The following is an 11211-nucleotide window of genomic DNA, read 5'->3' as shown; positions in this document are numbered from 1 at the left end:
GTCAGATTTAGGCTGTAGTGGATCCTGTCTCTCCCCTGTCAGGTTTAGGCTGTAGTGGATCCTGTCTCTCCCCTGTCAGGTTTTGGCTGTAGTTGAACCTGTCTCTCTCCTGTCAGGTTTTGGCTGTAGTTGCAGTATGAGGTACACTGGAGGTCGCTGTGAGGAGGAGCTGACTTCGTGTCTACCGAACCCCTGTCAGAATGGAGCAGACTGTACAGCCGGAGACACAGCCTTCTTCTGTGGTTGTCCCCGTGGTCTCACTGGACTCATGTAAGTGCACACACATACACACACACAAGCACACACAAGCACACACAAGCACACAGTCGCCACTTGAGAGCAGCAGTTACACACAGTCACCACTAGAGAGCAGCAGTTACACACAGTCACCACTAGAGATGCAGTTACACACAGTCACCACTAGAGAGCAGCAGTTACACACAGTCACCACTAGAGATGCAGTGCCTTAGACCGCTGCGCCACTCGGGAGTTATACACAATCACCACTAGAGAGCAGCAGAGAGTAAACCATTTATGGTGTACCAGAACACTGGCTCCTCTCAACCCTGACTGTTGTCTGACTCTCTACCTGAAGTCTGTTATTACTGTAAAACTAACTCTACCTGAAGTCTGTTATTACTGTAAAACTAACTCTACCTGAAGTCTGTTATTACTGTACAACTCACTCTACCTGAAGTCTGTTATTACTGTAAAACTAACTCTACCTGAAGTCTGTTATTACTGTAAAACTAACTCTACCTAAAGTCTATTATTACTGTAAAACTAACTCTACCTAAAGTATATTATTACTGTAAAACTAACTCTACCTAAAGTCTGTTATTACTGTAAAACTAGCTCTACCTGAAGTCTTTTATTACTGTAAAACTAACTCTACCTGAAGTCCATTATTACTGTAAAACTAACTCTACCTGAAGTCTGTTATTACTGTAAAACTAACTCTAACACAATAGTGTTACTCTATCAGAATCAGAATCACTTTAATTTTTACACACAGACAGCTGCTGCCTGCCTTACCCTTGTCCAGGTACATGAAAGAGAGTGGAAAAGAACAGAAGAGAGAGGGGACATGTCCTTATGATGAACAGCCTTTATAGTCTGTGATAATTGTCTAAATTCACCCCAAAGACACAAGAGACATATTAGCTGTTTGGTACCGCATTGGCTCCCATTAAGTTGAACTCATTAATAGTTTTACAAAGAGGTGAAAGCCTGAACACTTTTTACACGTCAAAGAGACTTAGGGAGAAATAATTTCATGGAGAGAGACAGAGGCGTGTGTTTGATACTTCTGTCCCAGTGGGAGGCCTTGTTTGAACTACAAGCTGTGTGTCATTACAATGACAACCAACATGGCTCTCAACAGGGTTATTTTGCTTTAGACTTAAAGTTCTCTCTCCTCTCTCTTCACTCCTCCCCTCCTCCTGCTGCTCTCCTCCTCTACCCCTCTCTCTCTCTCTCCCTAACTACATATCTCTCCTCCTCTACCCCTCTCTCTCTCTCCCTAACTACATATCTCTCCTCCTCTACCCCTCTCTCTCTCTCCCTAACTACATATCTCCCCTCTACCCTCTCTCTCTCTCCCTAATTACATATCTCTCCTCCTCTACCTCTCTATCTCTCTCTCCCTATCTACATATCTCTGCTCCTCCTCTTCTTCCTCTCCTCCTCTTCCTCATCCTCCTCTTCCTCTCCTCCTCTACCTCTCTATCTCTCTCTCCCAATCTACATATCTCTCCTCCTTTTCCTCCTCCTCCTCCACCTCCTCCCCTCATCTACCTCTCTACCTCTCTCTTCCTATCTACCTATCTCTCCTCCTCTTCCTCCTCTTCCTCCTCATCTTCCTCTCCTCCTCATCCTCCTCCTCCTCCCCTCTACCTCTCTACCTCTCTCTTCCTATCTACCTATCTCTCCTCCTCTTCCTCATCCTCCTCCTCCTCCTCTCCTCTTTTTCCTCCTCCTCCTCTTCCTCTTCCTCCTCCTTCTGCTCCTCCTCCTCTCCTCTACCTCTCTATCTCTCTCCCTGATTACCTATCTCTCCTCCTCTCCAGATGTGATGAGGATGTGAACGAGTGTGAGCGTGAGGAGTGTGAGAACGGAGGAGTGTGTATGAACACCTTTGGGGCGTACTATTGTAACTGTTCCTATGGTTACGAGGGCCAGTTCTGTGGAGAGAGGAGCCTACTGGACCCAGACCTACAGGTACCATACACACACACACACACACACATATACACACACATACACACACACACACACACACACACACACACACACACACACACACACACACACACACACACACACACACACACATACACACACACACACACACACACACACACACACACACACACACACCCACATAACTGTACACTGATCAGACATACAGTACCAGTCAAAAGTTTGGACACATCTACTCATTCAAGGGTTTTTCTTTATTTTTATTATTTTCTACATTGTAGAATAATAGTGAAGACATCAACACTATGAAATAACACATATGGAATCATGTAGTAACCAAAAAAGTGTTAAACAAATCAAAATATATTTTATATTTGACATTCTTCAAAGTAGCCACCCTTTGCCTTGATGACAGCTTTGCACATGCTTGGCATTCTCTCAACCAGCTTCACCTGGAATGCTCTTCCAATAGTCTTGAAGGAGTTCCCACATACAGCTGAAGTCGGAGATTTACATACACTTAGGTTGCAGTCATTAAAATTCGTTTTTCAACCACTCCACAAATTTTTTGTTAGCAAACTATAGTGTTGGCAAGTCGGTTAGGACATCTACTGTGTGCATGACACAAGTAATTTTTCCAACATTTGTTTACAGACAGATTATTTCACTTATAATTATCTGTATCACAATTCCAGTGGGTCAGAAGTTGACATACACTAAGTTGACTGTGCCTATAAACAGCTTGGAAAATCCCAGAAAATTATGTAATGGCTTTAGAAGCTTCTGATAGGCTAATTGACATCATTTGAGTCAATTGGAGGTGTATCTGTGGATGTATTTCAAGGCCTACCTTCAAACTCAGTGCCTCTTTGCTTGACATCATGGGAAAATCAAAAGAAATCAGCCAAGACCTCATAAAAATAATTGTAGACCTCCACAAGTCTGATTCATCCTTGGGAGCAATTTACAAACGCCTGAAGGTACCATGTTCATCTGTACAAACAATAGTACGCAAGTATAAACACCATGGGACCACGCAGCCGTCATACCGCTCAGGAAGGAGACGCGTTCTGTCTCCTAGAGATGAACGTACTTTGGTGCGAAAAGTGCAAATCAATCCCAGAACAACAGCAAAGGACCTTGTGAAGATGCTGGAGGAAACAGGTACAAAAGTATCTATATCCACAGTAAAACGAGTCCTATATTGACATAACCTGAAAGGCCGCTCAGCAAGGAAGAAGCCACTGCTCCAAAACCGCCATAAAAAAGCCAGACTACAGTTTGCAACTGCACATGGGGAAAAAGATAATACTTTTTTGAGATCATACTTTCTGGTCTGATGAAACAAAAATAGAACTGTTTGGCCATAATGACCATCGTTATGTTTGGAGGAAAAAGGGGGAGGCTTGCAAGCTGAAGAACACCATCCCAACCGTGAAGCACGGGGGTGGCAGCATCATGTTGTGGGGGTGCTTTGCTGCAGGAGGGACTGGTGCACTTCACAAAATAGATGGCATCATGAGGCAGGAAAAGTATGTGGATATATTGAAGCAACATCTTATGTTGAAGACATCAGTCAGGAAGTTAAAGCTTGGTCGCAAATCGGTCTTCCAAATGGACAATGGCCCCAAGCATACTTCCAACGTTATGGCAAAATGGCTTAAGGACAACAAAGTCAAGGTATTGGAGTGGCCATCACAAAGCCCTGACCTCAATCCTATAGAACATTTGTGGGCTGAACTGAAAAAGCGTGTGCGAGCAAGGAGGCCTACAAACCTGACACAGTTACACCAGCTCTGTCAGGAGGAATGGGACAAAATTCACCCAACTTATTGTGGGAAGCTTGTGGAAGGCTACCCGAAACATTTGACCCAAGTTAAACAATTTAAAGGCAATGCTACCAAATACTAATTGAGTGTATGGAAACTTCTGACCCACTGGGAATGTGATGAAAGAAAATAAAAGCTGAAATAAATCATTCTCTCTACTATTATTCTGACATTTCACATTCTTAAAATAAAGTGGTGATCCTAACTGACCTAAGACAGGGAATTTTTACCAGGATTAAATGTCAGGAATTGTGAAAAGCTGAGTTTAAATGTATTTGACTAAGGTGTATGTAAACTTCCGACTTCAACTGTGTGTACAGTAGGTGTGTTCAAACTTTTGACTGGTACTGTATATCACAGGAGGCTGGTGTGGCACCTTAATTGGGGAGAGCAGGCTTGTGGTAATGACACACACATACCTGTACAGTGATCCGTTGTTGTCATGGTTGCACAGGGTTTATGTATAGAAAGTAAGAGGAAAGTGTTATACAATAGCAGGAAAACCATTCATATCTATTAATATTTAAACAGGGTTCAAAGTATTGTAGCAAACCTCGTTCTGTTGTTGTCAGGGTTACCCAGGGTTTAACATGAGACTAGAATGCAACCTGTTGTCTGCTAGGTCCCGGGGGTCTTGTGCTCAATCTCAGTGCTAAGCAGACCCCGTTTAAAAAACGTCCGAGTTTAAACGTCAGATTCTGAAGTTAATTTTTGGGATATCTTGTTGCTCTTTTATGTCAAAGTGAGAAAGCTACTTGTTGAATTAGTCCTTTTTTTTGGCGTATATATACAGTGATCCCTCGCCACTTCGCGGTTCACTTATCGCGGATTCGCTATTTCGCGGATTTTCATAATGCATTTTTTTTTTTTTTTTGGTGCATTGTGCTCTGCATTCTGATTCGCTAAAAACTCACTCCCGCTTCTTGTATCAAAACATGCTACGAATTGTGCTATCATTTTGTCGTCTCGTGCAGTTATGTGTACGTACATAAAACAGCTTGGCAAATTTACATTAAGTTGGCCAAATTATCTTGTAATTTCGAACATCTCCTAAACCCATAATGTCGACGAAACGGCCTACACGTGAGTCACTGTATTTGTATACATGTAATAGTTGCTAATTGTAAAAAAAAAAAGTTTTCTATTTCGCGGATTTCACTTATCGCGGGTCATTTTCGGAACGTAACCCCCGCGATAAACGAGGGATTACTGTATATACAGTAGCCTGTGTGAGTTTTGAGAATAAACCGCTTGGAGAACTTGCTCATTTGTTAATTTAAGACTTACTGAGGTCATGACATCACCATCATTTGTTCTCTTGATGTTTGTTGAAAGTGTTTCTGATTGTGAACCTTTGTGTTATCCTTGTATTCAGTGATTTTTTTCCTCCTCCTAGGAGCCTCTCTCCTACGTGGGTCCAGTAGAAATCATCGGAATCGGAGTCCTGATCTTCGTCATCTCCCTCCTCCTCCTCCTCTACATTATCTTCAGGAAGAAGATCAGGTTCCAGAGGAAGGACACCGGTTTCAGTCAGGATGGAGGAGGGGCAACGGAGGGTGTGGCGGTGGGTGGGGTCGGGACGGGGGTGGGCATGTCTGCTGTATCCGTGGAGACCAGCTACCTGCTGACAAAAACAGGGATGGGGTCAGAAGGCATCGAGTTCAGGGCCGTACGTGTCGCTGCCGACCCCCGAACGCCCAGCAACGCCGAGGTCAGCGTCGGTAGTTATGGCGACAGAGATGGAGGTCTAGGCGGAGGTGTGGTGACAGGTGGAGGGGTGGGGCCTCCTCAGGTGATGGTACGGCCAACTAAACACCCGACGACGATGCTACCTGGTTGGCCTGGCAACAACAACAACCTAGCAATGAGAGGTGTCGATGGAGATAACATGGCTACCAGCGAGAGCTCTCTCTCTACCAGTCAGGTAGGGTACAGGACTGTGTGTGTGTACAGTGCATTCATAAAGTATTCAGACCTCTTATCTTTTTCCACATTGTGTTACATTACAGCCTTATTCTAAAATGGATTAAATCGTTTTTTTCCGCATTAATCTACACACAATACCCCATAATGACTACACAAAAACAGGTTTTTAGAAAGATTTTGCAAATTTATTACAAATAAACACCGGGAAAATGACATTTACATAAGTATTCAGACCCTTTACTCAGTACTTTGTTGAAGCACCTTTGGCAGCAATTAGAGCATTGAGTCTTCTTGGGTATGACGCTACAAGCTTGGCACCCCTGTATTTGGGGAGTTTCTCCCATTCTTCTCTGCAGATCCTCTCAAGCTCTGTCAGGCTGGATGGGGAGCTTTGCTGCATAGCTATTTTCAGGTCTCTCCAGAGATGTTTGATCGGGTTCAAGTCCGGACTCTGGCTGGGCCACTCAAGGATATTCAGCAACTTGTCCTGAAGCCACTCCTGCGTTGTCTTGGCTGTGTGCTTAGGGTCAGGGTCTTAGGGTCTTTGTCCTGTTGGAAGGTGAACCTTTACCCCAGTTCGAGGTCCTGAGCGCTCTGGAACAGGTTTTCCATCAAGGATCTCTCTGTACTTTTCTCCGTTCATCTTTCCCTCAATCCTGACTAGTCTCCCAGTCCCTGCTGCTGAAGAGCATCCCCACAGCATGATGCTGCCACCCATATGCTTCACCCTAGGGATGGTGCCAGGTTTCCTCCAGACGTGACGCTTGGCATTCAGACCAAAGAATTCAATCTTGGTTTCGTCAGACCAGAGAATCTTGTTTCTCATGGTCTGAGTGTCTTTAGGTGCATTTTGCCAAACTCCAAGCGGGCTGTCATGTGCCTTTTACTGAGGAGTGGCTTCCTTCTGGCCACTACCATAACGGCCTGATTGGTGGAGTGCTGCAGAGATGGTTGTCCTTCTGGATGTTTCTCCCATCTCCACAGAGGAACTCTAGAGTTCTGTCAGAGTGATCACCGGGTTCTTGGCCACCTCCCTGACAATGGCCCTTCTCCCCCGATTACTCAGTTTGGCCGGGCGACCAGCTCTAGGAGGAGTCTTGTTGGTTTCTTCCATTTAAGAATGATGTAGGCCACTATGTTCTTGGGGACCTTCAATGCTGCAGAAAAGTTTTTCGTACACCTCCCCAGATCTGTGCCTCGACACAATCCTGTCTCGGCTTGGTTTTTGCTCTGACATGCACTGTCAACTGTGGGACCTTATATAGACAGGTGTGTGCCTTTCCAAATCATATCCAATCATTTGAATTTACCACAGGTGGACTCCAATCAAGTTGTAGTAACATCTCAAGAATGATCAATGAAAACAGGATGCACCTGAACTCAATTTTGAGTGTCATAGTAAAGGGTCTTAATACTTATGTAAATAAGGTATTTCAGTTTTTTATATATATATATATATACATTTGCAAACATTTCTAAAAACCTTGTTTTGTCATTATGGGGTATCGTGTGTAGATTGTGGAGGATTTTTATTTATTTAATCCATTTTAGGCTGTAATGTAACAATGTGTAAAAAGTCAAGGGGTCTGAATACGTTCCTACAGCCACTGTGTTAACCCTGTCTCCACCAGATGAGCAGTTTCTTGTCATCTGAATCCTCGCATCACATCCTGGGCGGGGCTAGTAGAAGGGGCGTGGCCGTGTGTAGCGTGGTGCCCAATCTCCAGCCCCCGTCGCCCTGTCACTCAGAACGAAACCCTACCCATAAAGCTCCCTGGGAGAGGAGGGGAGAGAGGGATGAGGAGAGAGAGAGATATGGAAGAGAGGAGGAGTGGGAGCAGAGAGCATATGAACTGGAGAGAACTCAGAGAGCCAGCTCTCCTCTTGGTAAGAACACACACCTACACACACCTACACACACCTAGCGCCGAAGAGGATGGCGGACGTTTTACATGCCGGTAACTTATTTTGTACATAATGTTTCTGCTACTGTCTCTTATGACCGAAAATATTTGGTGGTCAACCCACCTCATCAGGATCTGGTTTTGGTGGTCAGCCCACCTCATCAGGATCTGGTTTTGGTGGTCAGCCCACCTCATCAGGATCTGGTTTTGGTGCTCAGCCCACCTCATCAGGATCTGGTTTGGTGGTCAGCCCACCTCATCAGGATCTGGTTTTGGTGGGTCAGCCCACCTCATCAGGATCTGGTTTTGGTGGTCAGCCCACCTCATCAGGATCTGGTTTTGGTGGTCAACCCACCTCATCAGGATCTGGTTTGGTGGTCAGCCCACCTCATCAGGATCTGGTTTTGGTGGTCATACCCACCTCATCAGGATCTGGTTTTGGTGGTCAGCCTACCTCATCAGGATCTGGTTTTGGTGGTCAGCCCACCTCTTCAGGATCTGGTTTTGGTGGTCATACCCACCTCATCAGGATCTGGTTTGGTGGTCATCCCACCTCATCAGGATCTGGTTTTGGTGGTCAGCCCACCTCATCAGGTTCTGGTTTTGATGGTCAGCCCACCTCATCAGGATCTGGTTTTGGTCCTTCAAGAGAGTCAAACCATCAGCTGTTTTCTGGGGTTGATGAAGCGACTTCTAGGGCTTTATTTGAGTTGTAAAAATTGCATAAATGTGGATTTCCTTATTTGCCTTTTTTGTCCAGAGCAGATTGTTTGCACTTCCTTGCGTGATGCACGTGTCACGACTTCTGCCGAAGTCGTTGCCTCTCCTTGTTCGGGCGGTGTTCGGCGGTCGACGTCACCGGTCTTCTAGCCATCATCCATCCATTTTTCATTTTCCATTGGTTTTGTCTTGTCTTCGCACACACCTGTTTTCAATCCCATCCATTACCTCTTGTGTATTTAACCCTCTGTTTCCCCTCATGTCTTTGTCAGAGATTGTTTGTTGTCAGTATAGTGTTTATTTTGTAGAGGTGCGCGACGGGTCTTCGTACCCATATTTGTTTATTATTCATTTTCTATTTAGTGTTATGGAGCATGTTTCTTGGACATTTATTAAAAGACTCCATTTTACACTCCGTTTGACTCTCCTGCGCCTGACTTCCCTGCCACCTATACACACGTTTCTGACAGCACGCCATTGCTTGCAAAGTTTAGCAGATGAGACCTTGCGAAGGTAGCAGATGAGACCTTGCGAAGGTAGCAGATGAGACCTTGCGAAGGTAGCAGATGAGACCTTGCGAAGGTAGCAGATGAGACCTTGCGAAGGTAGCAGATGAGACCTTGCGAAGGTAGCAGATGAGACCTTGCGAAGGTAGCAGATGAGACCTTGCGAAGGTAGCAGATGAGACCTTGCGAAGGTAGCAGATGAGACCTTGCGAAGTTTAGCAGATGAGACCTTGCGAAGGTAGCAGATGAGACCTTGCGAAGGTAGCAGATGAGACCTTGCGAAGGTAGCAGATGAGACCTTGCGAAGGTAGCAGATGAGACCTTGCGAAAGTAGCAGATGAGACCTTGCGAAGGTAGCAGATGAGACCTTGCGAAAGTAGCAGATGAGACCTTGCGAAGGTAGCAGATGAGACCTTGCGAAGGTAGCAGATGAGACCTTGCGAAGTTTAGCAGATGAGACCTTGCAAAGTTTAGCAGATGAGACCTTGCGAAGGTAGCAGATGTGGGGCTGTTGAGAGTAGCCCTGTGCGCTTTGTGCGTATTGTCCAGTAAGGTTGTGATGGTGTCAGAGTTCTCATCGAACCAGTCGTGATGTTTCCTACCTCTGTAGCCAATGGAGTGGGCCGCAGCCTGTTAAAGCACTGAGCTAATAGATGCCCACTTCTGGTCCATGAGGTCCTCTGTGCTCAGAAGAGGCTCAGTCTCCCTCAGCCTTTCAGCGAGAGAGCGACGGAACTCGTCCTTTACTACAGCTATCTCAAGCCAGATACAGTGCAGACGCCTCTTACTGGACTTCTGCAGGCGTTTGAGAGACATATTCTCTCCTGGAGTTTAGCCAGTATCATACGGTGATCTGTCCAGTGTTCTGCACCCCTCATGTCACCTGTCAGCAGGACGTCATTAGTTTCAGAATGTCTCACTATGACTTAGTCAATCAGCGGCCAGTGTTTGGAGCGTGGGGGCATCCATGATGTTTTAAATTTGTTCTTCAGCTGGAACAAGGTGTTAGTGACGATGAGATCACAGAGTTCTGACGCTCCGTGTCGCCAGTTTCAGGGGAATTATTTTCTTTAGCATTTTTTTGACCGCTAAGTGGAACTCCCGATAGGTGCGTAAGTATTTTAACTGTCAAGGTTCTGTTGTGTGTGTGTTGTACTATTTATTATCACACACATACACACACACACACACACACTCTGACCCTCTCTCTCCTGTCTGTCTACAGCGGAGGATCTGGTAGAAGAGGTGCCGTGTTTCTCAGACAGTACATCTGAAGCTCTCTCTCTCAGCTCCTACACGTCTGACTCCTTCGATGACAACGGTAAGACAAGTCTGACGCTTACGCGAGCTAGATCATATACTCGCTAACACTAGCTAGTTCATACTCACTAACAGTAGCTAGTATATATTCACTAACACTAGCTAGTATATACTCATTAACACTAGCTAGTCCATACTCACTAACACTAGCTAGTTCATACTCGCTAACACTAGCTAGTTCATACTCATTAACACTAGCTAGTTCATACTCGCTAACACTAGCTAGTTCATACTCACTAACACTAGCTAGTTCATACTCGCTAACACTAGCTAGTTCATACTCGCTAACACTAGCTAGTTCATACTCACTAACACTAGCTAGTTTATACTCGCTAACACTAGCTAGTTCATACTCACTAACACTAGCTAGTTCATACTCACTAACACTAGCTAGTTCATACTCGCTAACACTAGCTAGTCCATACTCACTAACACTAGCTAGTTCATACTCACTAACACTAGCTAGTTCATACTCACTAACACTAGCTAGTTCATACTCGCTAACACTAGCTAGTTCATACTCGCTAACACTAGCTAGTTCAAACTGACTAATGGTGTTTTTCCACCCCGGTACTGAACCATACCGTACCCGATCTGGTACTGGTGGGTGCGTTTTTTTATTACATTTGTGTGCGGTTCTGTTCATGTGGGCCTATAGAAAATACTTAGTCCTGGCTCGCTTGTAAAGTGTACTGAGGGATAGGGTTCCACATCGTCGCCATCATTGTAATAATAACAAAGTTCCAATACCATTATTTACAACTAAAAATATGTCAAGCTAGCTAACTTAGCTAATGTTTCAGA

At 45.0% G+C, this 11211-nt stretch overlaps 1 protein-coding gene across 1 annotated transcript in view; it reads left to right on the top strand.

The window, feature by feature from the left end:
- Positions 1 to 10121, top strand: part of LOC120021179 (protocadherin Fat 3-like) — a 150975-nt gene extending 140854 nt beyond the window's left edge. The window contains exons 37-40 of the mRNA XM_038964816.1: positions 117 to 270; positions 2070 to 2220; positions 5428 to 5829; positions 10080 to 10121. Coding sequence (XP_038820744.1) covers positions 117 to 270; positions 2070 to 2220; positions 5428 to 5829; positions 10080 to 10121 — 749 coding nt within the window. The remainder of the gene's footprint in view (positions 1 to 116; positions 271 to 2069; positions 2221 to 5427; positions 5830 to 10079) is intronic.
- The last annotated feature ends 1090 nt before the right edge of the window (positions 10122 to 11211 follow it).

The sequence above is a fragment of the Salvelinus namaycush genome, chromosome 26, assembly GCF_016432855.1.
Source record: "Salvelinus namaycush isolate Seneca chromosome 26, SaNama_1.0, whole genome shotgun sequence".
NCBI classification, from domain to species: Eukaryota; Metazoa; Chordata; class Actinopteri; order Salmoniformes; family Salmonidae; genus Salvelinus; species Salvelinus namaycush.
Note: the sequence above shows the minus strand (reverse complement) of the source record. Positions and strands in the feature narration are given on the sequence as shown.